Source organism: Ammospiza caudacuta, chromosome 2 (assembly GCF_027887145.1).
Source record: "Ammospiza caudacuta isolate bAmmCau1 chromosome 2, bAmmCau1.pri, whole genome shotgun sequence".
Classification (NCBI taxonomy): Eukaryota; Metazoa; Chordata; class Aves; order Passeriformes; family Passerellidae; genus Ammospiza; species Ammospiza caudacuta.
The window spans coordinates 104,247,245-104,274,781 of record NC_080594.1 but is presented as its reverse complement, the minus strand read 5'-3'; the positions used below and the strand labels follow the sequence as shown (position 1 = coordinate 104,274,781).

General features: G+C 37.9%; 1 protein-coding gene across 2 annotated transcripts in view; it reads left to right on the top strand.

Moving 5' to 3' along the window:
• CTPS2 (CTP synthase 2) overlaps positions 1 to 27,537 on the top strand; it is a 59,022-nt gene that overhangs the window by 13,162 nt on the left and 18,323 nt on the right. For both annotated transcript variants that reach the window (XM_058824840.1, XM_058824841.1), the window contains 3 exons: positions 568 to 662; positions 1,462 to 1,524; positions 2,134 to 2,177. In XM_058824840.1, the coding sequence (XP_058680823.1) occupies positions 568 to 662; positions 1,462 to 1,524; positions 2,134 to 2,177 (202 nt within the window). The remainder of the gene's footprint in view (positions 1 to 567; positions 663 to 1,461; positions 1,525 to 2,133; positions 2,178 to 27,537) is intronic.

The following is a 27,537-nucleotide window of genomic DNA, read 5'->3' as shown; positions in this document are numbered from 1 at the left end:
ATAAATTAAATGGGTGGTGAAAAACTTCAGCAAATTGAAGTCTCAACATATACCCTCAAAGTCTGCTTAATCTCTTTAGACAAATTGCAGTTGTTTGGTTGTTGGTTTAGGGTTTTGATTTGATTGAAAAGTGATATTTTGATGTGAAATGTGCTTGTAAATGCACACTGAAAATGTCTTTGTTAAGAATCATTGCTAGGATTTCAATTTGTATTTTTGAAGTGATGTTTCTTGTCTAGATGCATTTTGTTTTTTTGGTATTAAAAGATCTAAATTTTGGGTGTTAGGATTTTAAGCAGTGAATATGTAGCTAGTTTATTTGAGCAATATTTATTTAAGCAGTGGGAATTTCACTGTGAAATGTGATATTGGTCAGATGAGAATTGGGGTAGGTAGATGAAATAAATCTCCAATTTTAATGTCTTTGTATTCTGAATGTTCATATAAAACATGCCTTTCATGAATTGTGCTTGCTTAGTTTTAACTTCAAGAGTCTTCAAGTTGTGTGGATTCCTCTGCTGGCTTGATTCTACATGTATATTCTTTTGTATATGGCTGTCATTACAGTGGCATTCTGGTCCCAGGAGGTTTTGGAATCAGAGGAACAGAAGGCAAACTCCAAGCTATCTCCTGGGCAAGAACAAAGAAAAAACCTTTTCTTGGTAAGATCATTAGAGTGAGAAATTTCTGTGTTTAGGAGATGTATAGCTTGATTTGATTAAAAAAGACAAACCCCCACATTAGAGAAGTATCCTGTCTTAGGGAAGTATGTGTGATGTTGTGACTATCTGCCATGTAGAGAATTCCCAGGAGCATAGTCTTGTACCACACCTGCTGTATGAGGAAGGGAAAAAACCAATCCCTTCTGCAAAGGTTTAATTTACATGTACAAAAGTGGAGAGTCTTTGCTTCTCATTGTAATTATATCACTATAATTCTCTTTATTAAACAGTATGCAGAAAACATAAATGTCTTTGCACCACTTTTGCTATATTAAAGTTTTTTTGTTTTAATTTACTGCTATATGTTATTACAGTAAAGTAAAAAATGTCATCTGGCCTATAAGCTAAGTTTGTGTACCTCTGAGGCTTTGCTTCCCACTCCACATTTCTTACTTTTAAGTGTCTGAGTAGTTGCCAAAGCAAAGTTTGAATCTGTATATACCAGGCTTTCAGCTTCTGTTTGTATTTGCAATAATTATTGGTAAAATAGATGAGAGGAATAAAATATCTTTGAAAGGACTTAAAGTGCATAATTGTGTCACGTGTATTTATAATGTGCCAAGTTTCAAGTGTGAGTTTTACATTGAGCAGCCACTTTTGGTTTAAGTTTTTTGTAAGTCTGTGTATATGCAATGAATACCAAGATTTCAAAGCAGTCGAGTTTAAGACAGAGCAGCAAGTACTTAGTCAGTCCCACTCTTCAGCCTGGAAATTCTGGAGTTTTTGTTTTCTCTTCTAGGAGTTTGCCTGGGAATGCAGTTAGCAGTTGTGGAATTTGCAAGAAACTGTTTGAATTGGGAAGGTGAGCTCAGTAGGCTGGTGTGAGTATGATTTATTTAGAGGGACTTTTATTCTCTGTGTGAAATGTATGCCTATTATTAGAACTGTTTCCAGATCCTGTGGTTGTTAGATACTTAGCCCTTGCAGCAAGACCATTTTCAGCTAAGTACCCTGTGCTACCTCTCTGTGCAAGGGAGGAAGAACTCTTTGTTATGTGCATTGTTTGAAATCTGCTTTTTGATCTAAAGAGTGTAGAAGAAAGTGTGCTTAGAGTTCACCTCTGTAGTCTCTTTCTGAAGTGTGCTGGTGGTGAGAAGTAAAAGCTGAGTTTTCTCACTAGCCTTCATTAGCCAGAGTGGCCAAACAAGAGCCATTCAGTAGCAGTATGAAGAGATTTAACTTATCAACAATTTCTAATACTAAGAGCTGAGAGGAAAGTGTTTTGGAGAGGGAGCTTATGTGTCTGAGGTGATATGCTTCCTACTATTGCTTCAAAAGTGGTGCAGGATGCATTTCAACTCATGAGATTGTAACATAAATGTAGACAAGCCCTGAAATGCCACAGAGCTGTTATGAGTTTTTAGTGCATGTAGAGTAAATGTACTGTGCTTACTTTGAACTTCTGTTCTAGATGCAAATTCTACAGAATTTGACCCAGACACAAAAAACCCAGTTGTAAGTACTGTTTTTTCCCTGCATGTGTTTTGTGAACATACATCTTTCTTAAAAAGAGAATTTGACTCTGTGTTACTTAAAATTTATCTATATTTCTATGTGGTAGGACATGAGGTGGTATCTCCTGTCTTTACTCAGTATTGCTTAGAAAGGTATTTTCTTTTGATAGTGTCTTGCCATTGCCTATTTGCTTCTGTGAATTGCCTTAGCTTTATTTTTGTAACTTTTCTAATGGTTTCCTTGTGTGTAAACTCATGCTGGGAGTAGACAATAATTTTCAAGTTGGCTTTACTAGGGAATAAAATATAAAAGGGAGCTGAAATGTGTAGCACAAGCTATTACCAAAATAAAAATTTGTAAGACAAGAAATGGGCTGGAAAATTCTTATATTTCCTATATATATATATATATATATATATATATAGTATAAATAACCACCACAGCCATCCTCCCTATGCATCTTATGATCCTCCTTTTGACAAAAATGTCAATGCCCCAGATATGGCAGGACTCTCTGCATCATATTCTGATGATAGGATTTTAGAGTGGATTTCACCACATTATTAATGTAGTAAAACTTATAAGTGATCAGGGAAAGGGGGTTTTTAAGAAAATGAAACAGAAGTAAATATGAGAAATAAAGCAATATCTTGGTGTGAGATATAAACATTTGCTCTAGTGGCAAATTAAGTAGGTTGCTCACAGTAACCTACTGTTTCTCTATAAATTTCCTTCAAAAGAATTTTGTTGAGATTTACAAGTAAAATATACTTTTTTTTCACATCTGCTTAGTCTGAAATGTGCAAATAAGAGGATTTTTAGAGCATTTGCTCAGTTTGTCAACGTTGCTTGTTTGCATAGGAAAGATAATCTAGTCTGAAATTCTGAGGGTAAATTAAAGACCTTCAGAGTTTCAGGGTAGCCTTGCTGCTAGAATTTGGTGGTATTTGGAGAAGTGCACAGGTGAGTGAAGGGAAACTTTTGGCATGAAATTTGTGGTCTTGCCATAGTTAGAAGTCTCTTCCTTTCTCCTTGATTATGTGCAAAAATGTACTCTCTCTCTGCAGGGGTCAATTTCATAATAGCAATGTGTTGTAAAATGTGGAAGATGTTGCAAGCTTACTGTAGAATTTTAGGTTAGAACAAGATAGAGCACAGAAGAGTGATTCTGGGGCATCCTTATTTCTAGAGCTTTTTGAGTGTCAGTTTTATTTAATGATATTTATTTAATTTGAGTGTCAGTTTTATTTAATGGTGTTTAACTGGGTGATCTGCAGTTTACATTCAAGGGCAAGTAAGGTAGACTGTTAAAGAGAAAATTATGTGTACATAAAGTTAAGAAAATAATGGAGTGAATGTGTCATAGAAGATTAATACATTGTTTATGATGGAAGTGTTGCCATTACAGTGTGTATAATGGATATTCTGTTTTTCTGAGCTGCATTAAGCTTCTGAAATTGGTTATTGACAGTCATATTTCAGCATCTTAATCTGATCTTTGACACCTCAGTTCTGGACAAGAAACAGATGTAAATCATTCCAAGTGGGAGATTTGCACTATCAATAATTACAGCCACTAAATAATCTGCCTTAGCAGAGTCCATCTTGTGTGAAAGCTGTTTAGATATTCTATGTAATCAATAATAACAGTTGGAAGAGAAGCAGATTGCTGAACTATCAAACTGATGTAGATGTTTCATTATCCAAGAAAATTAATTGGAGTATATAAGCACTGATAATATCTTGTGATGCCAATGTGCACTAAATTAGGATTGAAGCAGTGTACTTTTCTTTTGGTTTCTCCTCCTTTGAAAACAGAGGAGGGAGAAGAAAGGTACTGGTGGGGCAGTAGTTACATTTCCTTTTATTTTTTAAAAAAAGATAGAACTTGACAGGTAGTTTGGCAGGGGAACTGAGGGGCATCATAAAAGATGCAGCTACTTACATTGCTTCTTAGTTTGCTAAGCATTCAGGTACTCAGAACTGTACTACTAAAGTTGATAGTTTCATCTAAAGCACTTAGAAAATATTTTGGTCTCTTGTGTTTCTCTTTGTTGACTGCATCTATGTAAATTTAAACTTTTTGTGGCAAATAAAAACTACAATTATCAAGTAGTCCTGTAAGTCAGTATTACACAGAATCACAGAATCACTTAGGTTGGAAAAGACCTGCAAAATCAAGTCCAACCTTAAACCAAATACCACCTTGTCAACTGGACCACAGCCCTAAGTACCACGTACATCTGTGTCTTGAACATCTCCAGGGATGCTGAACTCACCACATCCCTGGCTGGCCCATTCCAATGCTTAGCAACCCTTTCAGAGAAGAAATTAGTCCTGATTTCCATCCTGAACCTCCCATGGCACAGCTTGGGGCCCTTTCCAGTCATCCTGTCACTGGCTGCCTGGGAGAATTCCCCGGTGCCCACCTGCTGCCTTTGGGCAGTCGTAGAGATTGATGGGGTCACCCCTGGGCCTCCCTTTGTCCAGGCTAAACCCCAGCCTCCTCAACAGCTCCAGTCTGACTTGTGCTCCAGACCCTTCTTCAGCTCTGTTGCCATTTTCTGGACATACTCCAGCACCTCCATGCCCTTTTGCCCAGAGCAGATTTCCAGTCACTCTTCCCAAGCCTGGAGCATTGCCCTAGCTCAGCAGGCAATAAGGGAGATAAATGAGCTCTGAGCACAGCCCAAGTTCTTCATTGATTATTTGCAGATGATGTTCCCATTATATATTTTTAAGCTTTCTGCTTTACTTCCTAGCCCTTTTGATAAATAATGATAGGTAAATTTTTAGTATTCTTTGCAGGAGGATGGCTGTTCAGAAAGGTCATGCATATGCTTGAGTGTAGAGCTTGGTATGAATTTTCTCATGCAAATAGTAATTTCACAAATAACTCGTTTAAAGGGAAACAATATGGTCTGAACTGCTAGTGAACTGGATTCACTGGATGGATAAAGAGTTGTTTTGTTCCATTTCTCTCATCTTCCTCTACTATTAAACTTAGCTTTTTTTTAAAAGATCCTTTAAATTATGTTATTTGTCAGTTTTATTGCAACTGCATCTAATACTGCTTTGGAAGAAGAAAAAAAACTTTCTGGAAATAATTTTCCTTTTTTTTCCTTTGATTTACAAAAGCTAATTTTAATTGTGATCATTGTTCTTCATGAGCAATTACATCTTGTATAGGATCATGAACCTGATCTTACTGCACTGGGTAAAATAACTGCATTTTCTATATACTCAAGAAATTGTGCAGAAGTATTTTTTGCCAGTAGGTGACATTCTTAAAACATGTTAATTTCCTAGTGCCCATGTTTCCTATTCAGGATGTCAGTAACCTGATTGAAATCCGAAATTTCTAAGGTTGTCTAAGAGATGAAAAGGAATGTATGTCTCACACATGTAAAAAGTCCTAAAATTCTGTGATTGTACTTAGGTGTGTGTGTAAATTTGCTAGTGGAGCTTGGTTAGCATAATGTGCATGTGGTGTATTTACTTTGTAAATCAAAGCATATCATTAATTTAAAATATTTTTGCAAACCAGGGAAAAAAACAATACATACAATTTTCTTTCTTTCAAGAAATAACATATTTCAACAACCAAAGGGGTTTTGTAAAAGAATGGCCTGGGAGCATGTTAGGACAATTATATGATGTTTAAACATCATATTTTTTAAGGCTTCTGTTCATACATCACTGGTGTGGAGTACTTTATTCCTCCTTTCATTGAGGGGAAATTCAGGGATGGGAGCTACCGTAGTGTGGGATCTTGAATGCACTTCACAGGCTTTGCAATTAAGCCATGTCTTTAAGTCCTTAAGTAACTTAAGAGATCTATGTGATTTATCAGTATAATGGATGATGTTGGTGTTAAAATTCAGTCCAAAATTCCAAGTTCTTTAGTAGGATTAGTCCCTAATCCACTGATTACTTGTCTTCAAAATATACATTCTTCATATTTCTCTTTCACTAATTTCTTCTTGAAGTAAATAATAATGCCCATGAAAACACATCTGTTACAGGAATCATGCAATGAAAAGGTTAAGACTGCACCAAATAAAGCTAATGAACTTTAACTGCAACGACAGTCACTCCGTTTATATATATACTTGTATGTTCCCATTCACAGAGTCATAACAAAAAAAGTACATACTTCTGTAAATATAATTTAAAATGAGCAGCTAATGTTGCAGTTATCATATTTGGCATTGTTACATTGAAAATGTAACATATTGAAAACAAATACTTAATATTTGAAAAATTTTAAAGGCTTGTTTTATGAAGTGTCATCTTTTGTGAATTATGAAACTGAACTGTGAGGAGTATTGGATAGTGTACTCTAGGAAACTCTCCTCAAATGGAATGCTGCATCTTTCTTTTTGTGTGTTTTAGAAGCTGTGTGATTTGAATTTCTCTAGAGGTCCAAATAATAGCCCAGGTAGAGCAGAATTTGTTAAATAAAACCTCAAATGTAGCATGAAATAGAAGCAGTAGTTCTGAACTACTGGAAGGCATTTTATCTGGAATGTGTGGCTGGTGACTGTGGATAAAATGCAATGCAGACATGCTTTTTTCTGTTAAATCTTTATTCCATATGCTTTAAAATAATAACAAATCTGTGGGTTTAGATGTACATGTCGTGTAAACAAATGCCAGGCTCTTCTCCAAAGCAGTGATACTCGTCCTTGCAGATGCCTCACTGTCCTGTACTAGTTATCTTTTTTACAATCATCATAAACTCATCAAAGCTGACAGATCCATCCTTATTTTTGTCCAACGATTTAATTATGTTATCAAGTGAGAATTGATCCTGTTTTTATAAGACAAGAATTAAAGAAAAAAAAGAGAATGAAATGATTAGATCACCATGAGCATTTTCCTATGAAGCACGTTGCCAAGAAATGATGCAGTCAATAACAGTCAGTGTTGCTTGAAGGTGTTACTGGTGGTGTTGTATTTACTGGTTTGACTGGTTAAACTAGTAGGACAGTGTCTGCTTTTGCCTGCCAAAAATGTTAACAAAGATGTATAAATATTTGAGAAAGATGAAGTATTACTCAGATGGGTTACTTCATTCTTCTGGGTAAATTTGGAATCTGGGAAATGGAACAGGTGAAATAGCTGCAGCAGGTGCATAATCACCAGTCAAAATTAATTAGCATATGATCTACTCCTTTTTTAGACACTAAATTTGGCCCTGTATGCACATTTTGAAAAAATATTGTTACTTTCTTTATGCTTTGGGCCAGGATCTGAGGGTCTCTTTCCCTCTCCCTTCTGCCTCCTTAGCAGGAATACTGTATTCACTGCTAAAAACTTTTTGCTGATGTAATACATTTAGCTTCTAATACATTATTAGCTTCTTTTATTTGTTGTGTCTGGTAAGAGTGCATGTAGCATCCTGATGCAGTGAATATTCTGATAACAACCCTGATCAGGCTAATTAAATAATGTAAACCAAATTTGGAGTTATAATTTAAATTCATAAAATGTTTTCTTTTGTTCATACCTTGGATCTCTGCATGTTTTATAATGACCTGTTATATTTTGATATTGATTTATTGTGGCGTCCTAAATATTTGGAAACAGACTTGTTGCTTGAAAATGTCTGAGGTCCAGACAGAAAACATCAATATTGCTTTTTCTGAACAGTTCCATTTCCACATAGCTGGGAAAATCTGTATGATGCTGAATTGTCTTCAGTGTTACAGAAAGCATTATATTTCTGAATTTGCCATCACATTCCTGTTAATTTTTGACAACCAATTTCTAAGCTGTCTTTTAAGAGAAAGAAAAAACCCTTTGTGTTTTATTGGGTTTTCTGGGGAGCCTGTTGTTAATAAGCCATCTCATGTTAATTGAACTTATTAAACTGGATTACTGTAGTTCTCAAAATACTGTTTTTCAATGGGAGTGCCACTTATTTCAGACCTTCAGCAAAAATTGCTTTTGTGAGATATCCGAAACACAGTATTCAAATATTAGTCTAGCAGAAAAATCTAAATTGACTCCTAATGCAATTCAGGAAAGATTTGGCAGAGAATATATATAAAATGAGAGAATATATATAAAATCAGAACAGAGATTTTTTTTTTTTCTAGCTACAGGAAATGGGTATTTCTCTCTCCAGCTTGGTGGCATCTCTTTTCTTTACTTGGCATCGTTCTGCAATGGCAAAACTTCTTTTATTTTGTGATGGTGGTAATTTAACCTAGATAGAAAATGGCTGAAGTCTCTTGCTTTTAAATGTGTTCTACTATTTTACTCTGTTTATAGATTTTTTCTATATATTTTATAGATTCAAGATTAATTATTTAGATTGAAATGAAAAATATTTTATAAGATTCAGATACAGTATTTCAGATTGCATTAAAAAAAACCACACCCAAACAGAACAGCTCTTACATTTTTTTTGCATTTGATTTCATAGGACTTTGTATTAACTCTGTGCTCAAATATCTGTTGGAAGCTACTGTTACCAATGTAAATGAAGTTTTATAAGCCAAACCTTATTTAAGAATTATGGATTTAGTGAAACAATTTGGACACAGTAATCTGCCCTGAACATCATTGACTCTATTTCCTTTTTCTCATGCATTCCATAGAAGCACAGTGAATAGAATGAGAGTGAAACTTACCTTCAGGTACTGTGCAAATTGATTCTGAAGCAGACTCTTCAGCCCACCAATGGACAGGGCACTGGTGCTGCCCTCCTGTAAAGCATACTGGGTAAAATACTTCAGGAGGTTTTCGTTGAGTAAATGTTCCATGTTTCTCAGATGTTGTCTTGAAGAATAACTGCAAACAGAACAGACAACAACAATCACAATTTGAAATATATCTGACACTCTTCATTGTTTAATTAACCATTTAATGAACAATACTTAACCTACATGAAAAGAGTTGAGTTTTTTTCTCTGTAAAATTGATCAACTTTCCCAAGAAAGGAAATTGTCTAAGTTAGGTTTAAGGGTTTGAAAGACCCAATATATTTAGGTTATGCTTACCTCACTCAGAACCCAGAGCTTTCAGATGTCCAGCAGTGAGAGTCTCAGATTGGGACAACCTTTATAGTTGCATGCTCCACCCTAATTATGAAACTGGCATGTGTCATTGAGTCAGTGCACTAGTTATTGTGTTTTCAGTAGTCAAAGGAATAGGACACTTTAGTAGTAGAAATGAGTAATATTTTTTTATCTCTGAAATATGTCATCATCCTCCACTGCACTTGGTGTATATTTATTTGGTCTTTATGGGTGATACTGGAGAGGTTTTCTTGCTTGAATTTGTGTATTCTTCACTTCAAGATGAACTACACTCAGAGAAGTGTGGAAAAGACTCCTATGGCGATGTGTATAGCATTTTTTATTATAGTGGTCTTTTGGAAAATGGCAAATATAAGGGGTTTTTAAACCTATCCAGATATGTAAATAAAATATTAAGAAGCTACTCACTCTTTGTGTGAGTAGTTAATCACACTTCTCCATATTTTGTGCTATTTCTTAGCACAGGAAAAAGATGAAGTTCCTTTGGAATAAAATATTGGTTGCTAGTGTTAAGAAACAAAACGTTGCATGATGTGAATGGTAGAAAATGGAAGTGTTCTAAATGAGAAAGTTGAATGTGAGGTTCTGAAAAACACTCCCTTCTTGGGAACACCTTTATAACTGACTGTTGTGTTCTGCAGGTTCTGAATGTTCCATTCTGAATGTTCCAATGGTTTTATCATGTTCCATTGATGGTCTGTGGGACATCCTGGAGCTGATAATCAGCCTGTGGTTGATGCTTCATGACCCAACACTGTTAATTTTGCAACTGCTGAGTTGCTGGCTCTGGCTGTGGTTTCTTCTTGTGGTTTCTAATCTGCCTGCTGTCTGTTGTCTTTTTTTTTTTTTTTTTTTGATGCTTGGCTTCAGACCCACTGACTAGATTTTTCACCTTGTCCATCACTTTTTCAGAATCAGTTATCATTTCATCATTTATAACTCTAAACAAAGAGCTTTGTGGTTCTGTAGGACATGGATGGGGCAGAAGGGATGTTTTTGGAACTGCAGCTGTATGGGTGTAGGATTCCATAACAGGTAAGTAGGAGGTTTCCTGAGAAAACCAGGCAAACTTTGGTAGATGAATTATGTAGATACACACCTTGCATTAGCAGCCCATTTGAGTGTGCTTGCACTCACTTCCAAGTGTCAGGAGAGTATTAGAAGAGTCCCTAGAGATCATATAGCTAATTATTTCCTTTTCCCTGGAGTGGAGTTATCAATATTTGTACTGGTTGTCTGCTCAACTTATTAAGTGCCTTAATAACGGGGCATCTACAGCCTCCTTATCTGGTCTATTCCTTTTGGGTTTTGTTAGAGTGTATTACTGTGTGTCCACAAGCCTTGCTGCACTCAAGCCCTTTGATTCTCCTGTCTCAGTAGATAGGCAGAACAGACATCTTCCTTCTTAAAATGGCCTTTGACATCAGTGAAATTCCCTGTCTTCCTTTTTTTTTTTTAATCAGAAATCTTTGCTAGTTTAGTCTTCCTTTGTGAGTCCAGCTACTTAGTTTTAGTAATTTCTTCTTGACTTTCTTCAGCTGTTTCCCATTCTGCTTGAGATGCCATGTCCAGAGTTGCGCCACTTGTTCCCCTCTCTGGGTGGTGTTGCAGATTTAAATAGTTCCAGAGGCATTTGGCAGATGAGGACAATCTCTGTGTTATTTTACAGGGAAGTGTCCAGCTACAGAGTTTTAACAGTGGAAGACTTGTCAAGTTCCTTGACACTTAATTTCAAGATTGTGGAGAGCACAAATACAGTGATTTAAAATTCAGTGCAAAAGCTTGGCATTGGCTTGGAATTCACAGAACTGGGGCGAGGCATCCCCCAGTATCTGTCCAGTCCAGCTGAGGGACAAAGCTGGAATTGCTTTTTGGCTCTACAGAAATTCAGGAGCTGCTGCTGTCTATACTAACAGAACCTCTCCTGCTGCTATGGGATTTGGGAGTAGCAGTGCAAGCAAGCATGGGGCTCGTGGCCTGGAATGCATTGCATGGGTTAGGGTGAGTCCCACACACCAAACTGGGGCATGAACTCCATGGTTGTTCCTGACAATAAGATAATGATAAGTCCTTTTGTCTTCTTTTTCTTTCTGCCAACAAAATGAAAAAGAAATATCTGCTTCTTTCTCCTTTCATCCTATTTTCCACCTTTGGTAGGTGGTCAAATTTTAGTAGTATTGTGTGACTGGCTAATCTGCTAAGGCTTCAGTTCCACACCTGCTAATTCCTCCCTGCAGCTCCTGTCTGGTGGCCTCACCATCCTCGCTGCTTTATCCCTTTTGGAAGCAGTGTTGGGAAGCTGGTGTGCCTGATCTGAATTGTTGACATTACAGTATTTACAAGATTTGTTTTAAGTAGTCAAATGACTTCTCTTTGTACCTAAGGCACCTCCCTGAGTACAGAATGGAGTAGTAAGATGCTTAGTAGTAAGATATGGAAAAGCTGCATTTTGAGGGATCACAACTCAGAATTCAGCACATTAGCCTTGTAATTTACTGAGAGTTCGTTAAAGAACACCACCTAATTGCAAAATAGCATAACCAGTTTTACTGAAATATCTTCCTGGGAAAGTGAGACCAAGGTCTGGAAATGTGGGTGATTTCCTCAAGAGTTGTGTGCCAAATCTGGGGGTGAATCCAGTGTTCTCAGATCAGCTCTGTTCACAAGGCACTGTTATCTGTGAGGCTGTTTGAATGAGAGAATGGCAGAACTGGGATTTGCAGTTTGATCTCCTGACTCTTTGTCCTCCTCCAGTAGTTTGTGTGGCATCTCTGAACTCTGGAATCAGCCACAGAACTCAGTTTGACAGGCCCCAGTACTCTGTCTTTTCCAGAAGTGTCTCCTTGTAGAACTTAAGTGTTATTCTGAAATACATCCACCTTACCCAGCACAGCCCAGCAATGGCAGAATGATATCCAGGTGGAATGAATTCCGGTTGCTCACTAAGAATCTGAGCAAAAGTAGGGGAAGATAGTATGTTACTGTTGCTGCCCTGATGATGTGTGACTAGCAGATATCAGCATTTATCTGGACTAAAGAGCAGCACTTGGAGCTTTGATGTCTGTGCAAGCTGACTTCCAGTGTAGAAGCAGCAATCCAACTTTGGTTCCAGGGCCTTGCTGCTCTTTCTTGCAGGTATGAAAATATATAATTCCTGCAGTTTCTGGCATAATTCACTTGGGTTTGCCCTCTTCTACAGAAGTCATTGTAAGCACAGTACCCTTTTGGAACTGGCATTTTTATTTTAGCTTAGGTACAAAGCCATTAGCAATGGCTAATGCATGTCCCTGTGGTGGCGGTGTGTCATTTTCTTTCAGAGTGTACGCATTCAGTATTCACTCAAAACTGGCTACTGGTGAATATTTCCCCAGTAAACTGGCTTGTTGGCATATTTGGAGGAAGCAGTTCCAGTCACATTGGAAAGTAAGGGAGCACAAGCTGCAGGGATGGCTGAAGTCTGGGTGCCACCAAAGTGGTAGGAGGGGTGAAGTTTACAGCATCACAGTCATGTGCATTTAATGATGAATTCAGTGGGATGGTAATCCAGGTGTTGTCTCTTTTGCCCTTGTCACATCCTTCCTGCCACCACTGATGGCTGAATGTTATGTGATTCTGTGCTCTTTGCTTACCTTAAGGTGATGGACAATAAATCGGGTTGGTCTGCAAGAGGGTTTCTATGCCATTCATTGACACTGTTGGAAGGGACAGGGCACTCTCCACAGGGGTGGGGCTGTCACCTGAGGGCAGTGACTATCTCAAATCATCCTGTTTAATCCCCTGGTGATGGGTTAACGCCCTAACCCTCCAGTATTTTTCCACCTTCTTTGGTGTATTTTATTGTAGCAGCACCAGGCTTACTTGTATGTAAACCCAGCTACTTTAAGCAATTTCAGGGATCTCTGTGAGGCTTATTTCACAGCCTAGCCAGAGTACTGAAATGTCTGCTGTCAAAGTGAAGTTTGCTGCAATGGAGAACATACCTTTGTGGATGTTGAACACTTGTAAAAAAAGAGCAGGAAGCGGCTTTGTGCTTAGTGTCCACTCACTTATTTCTACATACATAGTGCTTGTGCATCATCTCAGGCTTACAGGCATCCATCACTGGATCAAAGAAAGCCCTTTGTTAACTTTGCTTGTTTTTTGTAGCAGAAAAAGATGGGAGATGTGGGAGAAAAATGATGGGACAATTAAAGTAAATTGGGGTGGACTGGGGACTCTGTGGAATGTATGAGTCCTATGTGATTTGCAAAGAAATCTTGCAAGGTGTCAAGTTTTGATTTCTTGTTGTGTGAAAAGGCAGAGCAGAAATTGTGTAGAACTAGTTCTGGTATAAAGAATGTATGTGTGCCTCTGCCTCTGTAAATTACCAATTCCCATGCTGCATCTGAAGTTAAATGTGGGATACATTGTGCTGTAGATAATTTGCAAATAATGAAATCCATGGAGGTGCAGATGGCTGCTGCTACCATGGTGTGAGTTCATTTCAGCTCTAAGGGCTTTGGTGAGTTTGCAGAGTCAGTCCCACAGCTTTAGGCACTCATCTTCAGGCATTCTTGACCTGTCTACAGAAAGGAACGGGCTTTAAAGTTGGGATACTGAGAGCCAGTGTAACCCATGGGGAATTTTTCCAAGATATGGGGTGCTGGCAGATGTGGGAAATAGCTCTGTAGTGCAAATAGGGGCGTTGTGATAGAACATTTCAGTGTTGTCACTTGGTTATTACTGTTAGCCTAGGAGAAGACAAAGGACTGACTGAGAGAAAAGGAACATTCAGTGAACAAACTTTCTGAAAAAGATCAAATAATTGTGGGTGAGAAGTTCAGCAAACTGCACTGCAGCCATTGTAGAGAACATGGCATTGCTTTGAGGGATAGAATTGTTAGATGGAAGTTGGGGATGAGTTGTAAAATCCTTTATGTGTCACAGGTGATGCATTCCCTATGTTAAAATTGTCATTGTTTGTAAAACCTGTAGTGGTGACGTGTAAAAGGGTTGTCTCATCTCACAAATTAAACTTGAGCTATATGGGTTATCCTGACAAGAGTCTCTTGCAGGCCCTCCCTTGTGACATACACCTAATGAGATGTTGAAGGTGTCTCCCTAAACAGGACGGGGTGTGACTGCTACAGGGATGAATTATTTAATAAGATGCATTGTTTGTAGTCAGCTTTAAATTGGTGATGTGTTATTCATTGTAACTATATGTGTCAGCTGTTACTGTCATATGTACACATCTGGCAGACTAATTTATTACTGAAACTCCCTGTGATGTAGATATTCTGTATTGCACAAGATAGTTTTGAGGGAGAATGTGTTTCAATAAGAGGTTTTATCCTTCCATTTGTGAACCTTGACTCGTGCAGCAGTGCAGTCTGGTTGTTAGTGCCACAGCTGAAATTTACAGTTATGTAGCTGCTAAAACCCTTTATCTTCTTTGTTGCATACTAACTCAGATTTGTTTTTTGAAATTCTTTAGAGTGATCAAAAATGTGTAAATCTCCATTCCAGCAAAGCATATATGCATTTATGGAGGAGTGGCTTTGGTTGAATTTCAGGTAGTGCAAAGTAACTATAAGTACAATAATGCTGTACAAGAGGCACTAGTGAGTTTATTTCTCTGGTGAGATGAGGTCTTTTCTCAGCTGCCCTTTGACACTGGAGATAACTGGAGTCTCTAGATGTCACATCTGTATCTAAAAACCTTTCTTAATCCTGAAGAAAAAATCGATGAGGGGAGTTGGGATCAAGTTTGTAGCTCATTTTCAGAGCATTGTTGTTGCTCTCAGCAGTGCAAACCTGATGGACTGTTCAAAAGAGGTCTAGAGGTGCATCTAATAAGACAAATGGGCACCTAATTTAGGGATTATATCACATTGAGATGCTTGATCTCAAAAGAGGAAATGTACCACTAAGAAACTCCCTTGCCCAGCATATTTTTTATCTAAAAATAATTATAATCTGTTTTCATGCAAGTCTAGGACTACTGTCTTTCAATGTAATAATCCTACTGGTGAGTAAGAAATGTCATATCTGCTTGTCTTGATCCTGGAAGGATGTAATCCATTTTGTATTCTTAGAATTTATTGAAAATGACTTGACAGACAGGAGTCTGATACCATATGAGTTTGTGTGGCTTTCTTATAAAGCCTGCATCTTGAGATGATGGTGTGGTGATAGGTGTGGTGTGGTGACATGATAGGATCCTCTTGACATGGTGTGCATGTGGGAAAGATGGGGGATTGGGTTCTGTGTTCTCTAAAACAGTTCTGGCTTTTCTTTTAAAGAACAGAAGCTGGGAGAAGGAGTGTTCTGGTGTTTTTCCCCCATGGACCAGTGTGCACTCTTCTGTGGATGTACACTGAGCAGGGACAGGGGGCTCTCAGCAGTCAACCATGTTCAAGCCCCTATCAATCAGTGACTGAGGTCTTTTATCAGAATTGTGCTGCAGTGACCCTTTAGGCCCCTGGGACCCAGCTGGAGCTGTGCTGACTTTGCTGCTGAAGTGGAAGGAAATTGTTGAGGGAGTGCCAAAATACTGAGCTGAAGGTGCTTGTGCTAGATAATGACCACCTACATTCTGCCAGGAAAAGGTAAGTGTGGAGAAAACAGCAGCAAACATGAGAGGTGCCCTTAGGCAGAAATAAATGGAGGTCATTTTTTGGTAGAAACTTCTGATTCTCTTCAATTTCTTCCCCTTCAGCACTGTGTATCTGGATGGTCAGCCTTGCTGGCCTGATCAGACTCAGCAGTACAAAATACAGAGACAGAGGAATAAATAGAACAGTGGTAAGAACTTTGGAGCTCTCTCTTTGATTTGGAGAAAGAGATGCTTATATGCACCAGTAGAGCTCCAGAAGTTACTAGTTCTCAGTGAGAAGACTGCAAGTGAGCCATGCTTTGTAAAATCAGATTATTAGTGGTATTATGGGGTATGTTTCATTACCAATGGGAAGCATAACAAAAATGATGCTACAAAGTAATGGCTTTACCTTTGGCATAGAAATCCCTCATCTTGTTAGCATTTTGATGTATTAATGTCTAGATAGAATAGATACTGCTAAATTATTGCTAAATTATTTTCAAAGGAAAACTGTCAAAATTGGCATTAGTAACTTTCAGGTCTCTCTGAAAGGTTAATGGAAATTTAGGACAATGGAAGCAAGAAGCTCCCAGAAAATTCTCCCCTTATCCTCTATTTTGACCAAGTAAGAGTGGACATGAGGGAAAATCAATGAATTTAGAGGGACCAATGAGGCCTATGAGAAGAGTAGCAGTTGTCTAACAAACAGTATAGAGCAATCAGTTTTCTAACTATTTTGTATGTGATTATGGCCTATTGAAAGAAATTAAGCTGTTGCTATTTACAGAAATTGTAGTTAAGAAAGGGTAGTGCTTGTACACCTGGCTTAATTTTAGATTATCTAATTACTCAATTTGAATATTAAATCAAAACCAAATTATTCTAGGTTCAAGAAGTAACTGGAGTAGTAGTTTGGATTTTCTCAGTTTAGACAAGTGCATCATATTTAAACATCTGTAAACCAGAGCTTTGAAGAAGTAGATTTGCATTTTGTAAGCTGAAATGAACAATTATCCAACTCAGCCATAACTTGCTTCTTAGCTGTGCTAGTGAGGAAACCAACTATCAATTAAGTTGAATTTTCCTTAAAGGCAGTTTAATTTATTTTGGGTTAGTGACTAGTCTTCCCTTCAACACAAAAGGACTTGGGTTTTTTTTTTTTGTTTTTTTTTTTTTTCTTCCTGTAATACACAGGAGTTCACAGCTAAGCTGTAACAAAATGTAGCTTTAAGTAATTTCTTAGGATTCAGAATCAAGAGTGGAGTGAATTTTATAAGAAAGTTTTAAGTGTCTTTAGCTTGTGAGGCAGTGCACCAGATGCCATATAGAGCTCAGCCTTAAGGCTGGTGCCAGTTTGGAGCAGAGCTGTGTAACCCAAGATACCTGTGCATGCTATGCTGAAACATCAAAAAAGGAGAAACATTGCTTTTCTTCTGAGACATTTTTCCCAGACATTGGTTATCCTCTGAGAGAAGTCCATTTTTCCCAGCACCTCTGAACAGTCACCTTCCATTGCCCATTGGATCCTAGTATTAAGTATCTAGCTGTGAAGAATCTGAAATTATAAATTTGAAAAAAATGAAAATATATGTCTAAAACCACTTGGTGATTATTGCATTGCCACTGAAAGATAATACAGATTTATTAGCTGTGGCTTCCATTGGCATTGTCATTTGGCCTGGCTAATTAGGGGGAGCCTATGTAGGCATCAGAGACATAACTTGCCATGAAACTCTTAACTTTGGTCTTCATTGATGAGAAGGAACTTGCCCAAGAGCCTGGGAAAACCACCAAAACCTCAGTATTGCTGAAGCTGTAAAATGAAAAATTAGTTTTGACAAATCACAGCAGACATGCTGCGCCTGCAAACGACACAGATCAGCGACTGTACTTTCTTGCACAGCTTGACTTTGTGTACAACTTTTTTGTCTTGTGGCAAAGAAATATTCTAATCTTTCTCAGGATAATCCATTTTAAGTAATGATAAATAGAGTTCTTGCAAGGTTTGTGTTGTCTTGCTGTTTCTCTCACTGTGAATCTGGAATTGTGAGACTATAAAGAAACAGTATGAATTAACTAATACAAAGTAAATTACCATTTTAGAGATTTAGTATCATTAACACCATTATGTGGTGAATATATTTATATTATCACCTTCTCACTCAACTAATTTTTACCTGCTTTTTCTGAGCCGACTCTTAAGTAATGAGACATTTAATATCTCTCTTCTTGGAGAAATAAGACAGCCAGTAATTAAGCAAACAACTGAAAAAGTTTCTAAAAAGAATTTTTTCAGTGAACTTATTTTCTTCATTCCACCACATACTTGCAAACTCAGCAAAATGTGGAGGTCAAGTGACAAATAGCACTGAGAGGACCTTTACTTTAGATAAGGAATTAAAAGGAGAGAACCCTGCTTTCCTCTGGAGACCCAGATTGAGCTGATGAAATACATTTGTGGCTAAGCACACCTGTAATTATTTCACAGGAAGGCAATGTGTGTGGTGCTCTACAGTGCATGCTACGGTATCGCCTTTAACAAGGGCACACTGGGTCAGGCCACAGCTCCATCCAGGCCAAAGGCCCCTTGGCCAGACTTGTCCTGTCTCTCCCTTTACAAAATCTTTGTTGTCAGTGTCCCAACCTGTTATAGCTGCCCAGGTGCTCTGTACTTCTACATTTTTGTTAAAGCTTCAGCTGCATTGCCTGGCATGGCCGTCAGGTTGTTCAGACCCTGGGTCTCTCTATCTCCATGAGGCATTTGCCACTTGGCTGGGTGACAAGGCTGCTGGGAAGTTATTCCCCACAGGTATTGGATCAGCTGTTTCACCCTTCAGTCTCTTCAAAATTGAATGAGTACCACCTGTTTTCAGTGATTTTTTGCTGTCTATTTTGTCTGGTTTGTAACCACTTCTTTTAACACTTCAATTTGAGAGTTTCCCCTGAAAATGGATTTAAGCTTGGCAATTTCAACTCCTTGACACTGCACACAAGCAGAATGCTCATGTTTTATCTGCCATGGTCATTGTTCTGTGTATGAGTTTTTTATTTTATCTTTTAGTCCTGATATTTGATTAACTTCACAATGCCATTTTTCTCCTTAAATGAAAATGAATAAAAACAATTGACTCTCAGTTACTGATGCCTTTTACAAGGTTCTTCTTAAATATTTGGGGGATGGGGTAAATTATTTGGTATTTATATATATATAAACTTAAAGGTATTTGTGTTTCTTCATTTGGACATTTAGTTTATGTGAAGAATGCCTTTTTGCTGTTAATGAACTCCCACCTTTTTTCTTTCTTAAAATTTTCTTCAAAAAAAAGCATTTTTCTAAGTAGAAATGTATGCTGGATTATCAAAAAAGCTTTGCCCTTTCCAGTACTTACAAAAGGAATTATGTGTAACTAATTGTAAATCAAATAGGGAAATTTGTGCTGTGTACAAAACATTTTTCTGGATGAAGTGGATGTAGGTGAGTGTCTGTCAGGGTTTGATTTAATAAGCAGAGAACATTTTATTTAATGGAGAACTGTGTGCCTGAGTCTGCATGGGTAATGCTGCAATATATTGTGTGTCACTTCAGAATGAGCTGAGGATGCTCTGGGATGCTGTAGAGTGTTGACAAAGAATGGATGTTGAAGGGACATTCACAAAACTCCTTCTGTGCAGGTTAGGGCAGATCAGCACTGCTCACCTCATGGCTTAGATGAGCTTTTCAAGCTGCCACATGTTTTGGTGAGGTTCTCCAGCTTGAATGTATTGCCTCCTGTCTGTGTTGTGGTCTCTACAGAGAGAAGCACTTGGGTGGTTCCCTTAAATTGTTTATCTAGAAGTTATGCAGCTGAAGTTATGTGAGGTGATTGTCACACATAGGGGAAACACTGTAACTAGGGAAGTAGTTCCTCACCATTGTTCTGTTTGGCAAGTCAATAATGTAAAGGGGAATTGTCCAGATCCCTTAATACTGTGACTATATTGCTTGGTATAACAATTCCAAAACATCTCCTCCACCCACTGCCTTAAACAAGCTTGCAGAAATTGTGCATTAACAAAAGATCTAAAAATTAGGGAACATGAAATATTTTACCTTATATTCAATTTATATATTTACCTAATATTTAATTCCTTATTTTAATGTTCACAGATTCCTGCATAACTCAATAGATTACTGGGGTTCATACATTGAAAATGACATGAAATCTTCAATTTTATGAATGCCATTTCTGTAGACATTTCTCCCACTCAGATGAGGCACCAAGTGACATTAAGGCACTGGCCTTGTTAGAAGGTTACCTGGGAAGGTGTGGTTTCTGTATCCTTAGCTGCCTTGTTTATAAAGTGTAGGAACAAGATTAGATATCACAGAAATCCTGGTTCTGCTAGGTGAAAAAAATTGTTTAATCTGCCTTATTTTTCCCATACCAAATGGAGGTAATGAAGCACACTTGCCTTTGTAAAGTGACTTGATACCTGCAGAGAAAGGTCTGTGCAGCAGCTGAGGAATTCCACCCTTTTCCTAATAGCCTTTTATACACCCCAGTGTGAGAACTGGAGCTGAACATGTGCCTAGAAGTGCATGGGCAATGAAAAATAAAGGATTCAAATCAGTTGAATGGTTGTATTGGAGGGTGTGTTTTATTAGATGTGAGTGGCCTGTTTATTATGTTGTGAAGTATTTAATTTTTATTAAAACTAAAAAAAGCTATTAGCTGAAGTTTTCATTTTAGCATAAAGTTTAGTTCATGGGGAGGGTCTGGTCTGCCCCCTGACCCCTCCCGTGAAGTTGATGTGATGGAGAAAAAAATGATGTGGAATATAAGAAAATTATGAAAGTTCCCCAAAAGGAAGACCTTTTTATTAATGAGGTTTTCTGTTTCCTTAATTCTGTATTTATTTGCCTCCCATCCTTCATTGTATGTGATAATTCAGTGTTCCATACTGGGGGGTTAGGCACTGAACAACAGAACTGCATTTGCAATGGATTTGACAGTGATGTGCTGTAGATCTGTGCTTTTAAACTAAAAGTTCTTTCTCGTGCTCTCTGTCTCTTCATTCTGCTGTTGGAGACTATCAGAGGTGCAGGTGAAGGATAAAAATTATTTTTGTATGGGTGCCACTGGGAAACTTTGCCTTTGTGAGGTTGGCTGTTAGGTGCCTGTTGTGTGCCACTGTGGTGATGCAGCCTGGAGCTTTGGCTGTGTGGCAATGTCTTTTGGTTGCTCAGTAAACATTTGTAGCATTTGAGTAGATCACTGCATTATCTGCTGATTTAATCTGTACCTGGCCACCCACACTTTTCACAGAGGAACAATTCTGCTGGGTGTGTTCAGCTGATGTCATGCTAATGGAATGTCTGCTTGATCTGCACTAGTATAAAGTCAAATCTGTAAATGTTACTTTCTTAGAAACAATATTGGTATTTTTTTCTATAGGCTTTCACCATCTTGTTGCTAAATAAGAAGCGATATGAAGATCCATTTCTCTTCCTCTCTGACCTTTTTTCTAGTGGTTCTCCATATGCATACTCACATCCTCTCTGCTCTCTCTTCTTACTTCCTCACAGGTAGCTCTTTCTTTGGGTTTATATTCTAAAAGTGTGTACCATGTCCATCCCTAAAAATGAAAATGAAGATTTGCAATTCTGGTTTTATGATCTGTTAGCAAGCAGGAACTGCACAGGCATGTCTGGACTGTCATTTTAACTCTGGGCCTTGTTATTGGAATGGGAGAGGAAGTGATTACTGTTTGATGTACGTGGTGTGGGTGCAACTGGTCAAGCCACTTGTCCCTTTGAATGGTGTCTGAACCTACCCCCTGATTATACATTATAAACACAACTAAGGAAAGCAAATTCTAAAGAATTCTTGTCATTTCATGTTGAAGGGGATAGAGTTAACATGCTGGGGGAGAAGATCACAAGAAGTGCAGAATTAAATAGTGATCAGAACAGTGATGTTTATTAGGTTTTTGGAGGAAGTAGGACAGACAAAATGAGATGGGAGGGATCCTGCTCAGAAGGAAAACATCATGGTTTCTACTTGAGGAAAAAAAAAAGTATTGTAGGTCATAAGTGTTTTATCAGAATAGAGTCTTCCAGAAAAGATGGTCTTTGGCCAACTGAAGCTTTTCTGAAATGGAAGCAGGAAGCTATTAAATGTAATGTAGATCATGTGCCTCAAAGCATCCCTGAAATGCCTGGCAGAGACAATCAAGGTAATTAATCTCTGCTATGATATAAATATGCAGCATTCCTTTTGGTTTTCTGAAGCTGAAAAGATGTTTACTGTTGTTGGATAGACAGTAATGGAAATACCAAAGTATTTACAAAATAATCTGTTTAAAGTCGTGCTGTAATTATCTCCCTATGCTGTCTTTTTTTCTAATATAGTTCACACTAGGAAACGATAGGATTTAGAAAATCCTAGAATTACAGTTCAGTTCCTTGATGAGCACTATATGATATCCAGCTCTTGCTTCAGTTTTTCCAGAATGAGAAGAGAAACATTATGATGTATGTGTGGGAGGGAGGATAAGGACTCAAGGAAATAATCTGCTGTTGAATTCATGGGGGAAAGAAAATCCCATTGCTTGTTGCTGGAGAGCTTTCCAGAAGAATAAATGTCGATACTGTATGCCTAACAAGATACCCAGCATTCATGTTCTCTATAATTTAGGAAAAGTTATAGACAGGAAAGACAGATATATCAGATGTACCAGATATGTCAAAGTACATGTATTATTCTTGGCATCCAATGGAAGACAAGAGTAGTATTTAAAATTAGAATGATTGAGCCAGAGGCTTTCTGCCTAGATATTCCATGTTAAAATATGTTTGTTCTGTTCTTAATCCATAAGATTAACATTACTAGAATTTCTCAAATTAGTAAATTTGGAAGTACCACTAAGTAATGGAGTGGTCAGCTTCAGTTCTAGAGGGCCTTTCATTTTGTTTGCTTTGTTATGGGGTGTAGGTTGTAGAGGTGAGGGAACTGGGATGACATTTAAACAGGAGTTAAATCAAACCAGAAGCTTTCAAAGAGGAAGAGAGAAGGAGGGCATTACAAAAATGCATGTCAAATATTTCAAGATCTCTACATGGTAGATATGAATCAATTTAAACAGTAAAAGTGATCCTGCATGCATTCCAATACCAGTTATTTGAGCTTGCAGTGTTCTTCCTGGTTGTGATCCTCTGTGAGATGCTGTTTCAAAATGAAAAAATGTAAATGAAGAACAGAATGAAGTGGAAGGTAGGAAGAAGCATGGCTCTACTGTTAATTAGTATGAGAGCTTCATTATGTACATCTATTTTTATTTCTACAAAGTTACAGCTTAGATGTAAAAGAACAGTTGAAAAGAAGATAGACTTGTGCCTGAGAGCAAATTGTTTCAATTAAAGGTTACAGTGGTGGGCATGAGCTGCCTGCTTTGTGTGGTTTTCCAGAGTGGACTCAGCTGAGCTGCTTGTGGAAGGAGTCAGATTGGCACAAGATTTGGGCACTGGATATAGATCAAGATTTACTTTCACAACTGTCTGCAGTTATCTTTAGTGGGATTTTTTTCCAAAGACAGCTTGCATCATACCTTGTAGCAGTTTAACATGCTTGCTCAGTGGTGTCTTTAACACATTTTAAGATATTTTCTCACTACTTTTCTTTGGGATTTTGAATTGTACTACAGGGGTTTTGTTCTTTGAAGAGTTAAAAATTAGCATTTTTTATTCTGAGTTTGTTCTTCCTTCTATTCAGCTGATTTTCATGGAATGTTCATGAAAATGAGATACCGATTTAGCCCAACTAGTAGAAAATTCTTTTTGATGTAGAAATGTCAGATTTTAAATTCTGGTGTCTGTTTCAAAAGGTGATCAATCAGCCATTAAAGTGATGGTCAGACACTGATCTTTGGGCATAATATGAAGCATAATACCCTAATTAGAAGGAGTGGTAGAGAGCTGCTTCCTATCTTTCTGTAGCAAAGAAATCCTTATGGAGCTAGAGTCCATTCTTTCTGTTTCATTCATTTACTCCAAATTGTAAGTAAGGAATTATCTTCTTTCAGTATCAACCAGTGTGATTGTATATTTTTGTCCTTCAGTTTAAAACCTCAATTTAATGATACATTAATCAGATGCAACTAAACCTAGTTGGTGAAATCATCTTAGCTAGAAGTTGTTTAAGCTTTGGTCAAATGTGTGTTGTCAGATAATGTAAAAATGAATGATCAGGCTGAATCAAAAAGAAAATAAATAATTTCTCTTAAAACAGAAGCAAAACCACAAAAAATACAGACGTTCAGGTTTGTGTTCTTAAAACTGACATGGATTTCATGCTCTAGATAGCACTTGCACTTCTTTCTTCTGTGAGTAGAGCTCTTACTTGAAAATATTGTCTCTTTTTCAACTTTTCAACTAAGGGTCCTTATCTTTTTATTTTCTATTCAAATAGCTATCCTTTTTATAGGATGCTTTTCCATATCCAGTGAATCAAATAAATAGTCCACAGGTGTCTTTCAGCTGATCTTCCAGGGATTTCTTCTCAGCTCTACATTTAGCTGGGAAGTTTTACACTACAATAAAAACAATTTCCAACTAGAAAAAGAATTAAAATGGGTCAATCTGTAATTTTCTACTTGCTGCCCATTCACTTCCTTTCTCAAAGAAATACCTCAGTTTCTGTGTCTCTGGTTATTGAGTACCAAATCATCACTGAGCAGATTTTGAAGGTGGACAGAAAATCAAATGGGTGGTGACACCATTCTGTGGGAGGGATCAGTGGTTGGACTCCAGGTAGCCTTTCTTACAAGTCTGATGGTGGTCTGATTACTTTAGGGAAATGGGATGAAAAACAGTTGTTAGTTCTCCTCATGTTCCCTGTGAGGATAATGGTTTTTATGGCAGATGAATAGAATTTCTTCAAGAAGTACCATGATAGTGTAGGTCATGGCGCTGAGCACTGCCTGAAAGCTGGTATCAGTAATTCTCCTCAGTGATGGTCTGGAGTAGTGACCACTTGAAATAATCAGTTTTCCTGCTCACTTTCCTTGAAGTAAACAATTTTCCTTCTGTCTTGCTTGCTGAAGGCAGAGATAACTGATAATGAAGTGGTTTAAACTAGCACAGGTCTGTTAATGAATGAGAAACAACTGGAATGGATACTTGCTCAAGCATGGTAACTCAGGGAGGAGCAAGTATAGAATATTGGACAATTTTGAGGGTAAAACATCTGTTGTGCTTTGTGTCCACCAGGGACAACTTCATGTTTCTGTGGCTATTTTGTGTATTTTAGGTAATGGGCCTTGTCTGTGGCCCAGTCTTCTGTGGCAGCTGCCTGCAGGATGTAATAACTCTCTGAGTCAGAGACCACCCAAGCACAGCGCTGTTCAAACAGTCCCAGGCTGTGTTTGATTATTCCTATCTCACCTTTGTGGGTGGGGTGTTTGATGAACATACTCACCAGGCTCTATCTCACTCTCTAGGTTCTCCCTCTCTTTAGGATGCTCAGACTTGCTTCATGCCTTCCTCTTTCTGATATACCTGATGTAGATTTAAGGGCATTTGATTTAAGAATTTCACCTGCTTGGAACTGCAGCTGCAGAAGTCTTCTTCAAAGGCAGTGACAGAGTTCTGATTTTTTAAAGATATATATGATAGGATTAAGGATTTCACCTAGCTACAGATTTGCTGATCTTTCTGAAATTAAATTAGAATTTAGTCATTAATTATGATGTGAGATGGACCATTATGAAGTCTGAGAACACCCTTGCACATCCTTTTTAGTTATTCAAGTCTGTGGCAAATCCTGCCCTTTGTGGCATGGCGTGACTGACGCTCCAGTGTATTTCTGTAGCCAGCACTATCTGACCCTGTGCCTTTCACTAATGCTGACAGTCTGAAACTTTCTGCTTGATTAAGTCTTTAAGCCAACTCTAGGACATGTGTTTGGAATAACTTGAATGAGTTCTCAAAATGTTGTTAAGCAATATCTTTATGGGCTTTGCATATCAACATCTCCATTAACTTCCTCAGTTCAGTGCACTCTGCTTACCAGTGAGTAAGCACTGTTTGAAAAGAAGCCACGGCCTTCATGAATTCTCCTAGAGAAAATGTTACAAAACATTCTGGAGCAGAATTTCTGCTTAGACAGAATCCTTAGAGAGCTTTTAGACTTTAATAAATGAATGCTCCATGGCAGTTACTTAATTCTAAAATAGGAAACAACAGATCTGTGGAGAAGAGGATCACCCAAACTGGAAAATAGTTGACAGCGGTATTCTATGGGATTTTCAGAGTTTTAAGAAATTTAAATTGGTGTTTGTTGGAATGTTTGGATACTGTGCTGTAGTTTATTGAAGAGAGTAGAGGACAGGATTTTTCAAGCTGGTTGCTTGTATCAGTATGTAATTGCATGAATCAGCTATTGATAATTTCTGCTTTGATCTTACACATGATGGTGGATGTCCTTTAAAAACATTACTCCGATCAGAGTAATGGGGCACTGAGTAGTCTGAAATCTGGAAGTGGCTTTGTTGGCAGTTAATTCAGTCCTAGGGCACTGAGTGCTTCACATGGGTGGGCAGTGATGCAGTTTGCTTGGAACTGGGAAATCTCTGGGGGAAAAGGGAGCAAGGCAGGTAGATGTAATATTTGCACATTCTTTCAGTAGCTGAAAATGTAACCCTCTGAACAGCAAAAGTCTGTCATTTTGGTTTCCTTGCCAAGTGGGAAGGTCTCAGTGCCCCTGGTAGTGTTGTAGTTGTCAACTTTTTCTTTAAAATATTTGTACTAGTTTGTTTCTAAAACAGAATAGATGTTAGTATAAATATCCCATTTGTAGGTGTCTGGATTTTTCTACTGATGAACTTGTGATTGATTGATTTGATCAAATCTAGCAAGTACTGACTAATCCTACAGAGAATGATGGAAGAGTCAATAAAAGGATGAATTCCTTAAGTTTGGGTTGAGTCCTTGTCAGTTTGTGCTGCTAGATTTTTTTTCCATAGCTATGTTCAGCAGGGATTGCTATTCATCAGTACCTGTCACTGCATTCCCTGCTCCTGTCAGCTTTCCCTCTACACAATCCCTTGTGTGATGTGTTCAGAGCCTCTTCTCAGTGTTCAGGTAATCTCCAGGGCTGTGGCATCTCCTGATGCTTTGATCTGCACTTACATGTGTAGTAATTTATTTCAGCATTGTTAAATCATTTGCTCACCAGTCAAGGGCTGAGTAAAAAGACAAAAAAACCCCTAGACCCCAAACTTGTAAAAAGGTGCTTTCAAAGCTGCTTAGCTCTCAATTGTTCAAAACAAGTAATGCTCATGTCCCTCCTCAACTCCTCAAAAACAAAGCCTGCAAACAAAACCCAAGCAGACACCCCCCCACTCCCTCCCCTTCCCCTGCCAAGGTAACCAGAGTAGATGAATTTCTCAAAATGGCATTGCAGAACATGAGGCAAAACAAAGATAAAATGTAATGGTCCTGGCATGATTGCTAAAATGATATTTGTGGGGATTTCAGAGCCTTGGCTGCTCTGTGTTGAGTCTCAGGGCTTGAAAAGTTTTCTCATTAGCTTTTATGTTTTCTATCAACAATGAAACAATCCAGGCAGTAGATATCTGAAAGAAGATTTCTGTTCATGGATAGTTGAAGTCACTATTCATTAGTAACATGATTAAATAGTGGTAAGACTGCTTTATATCTAGAATGTGCTTTGTGTTGTGTTCCAGTGATTCA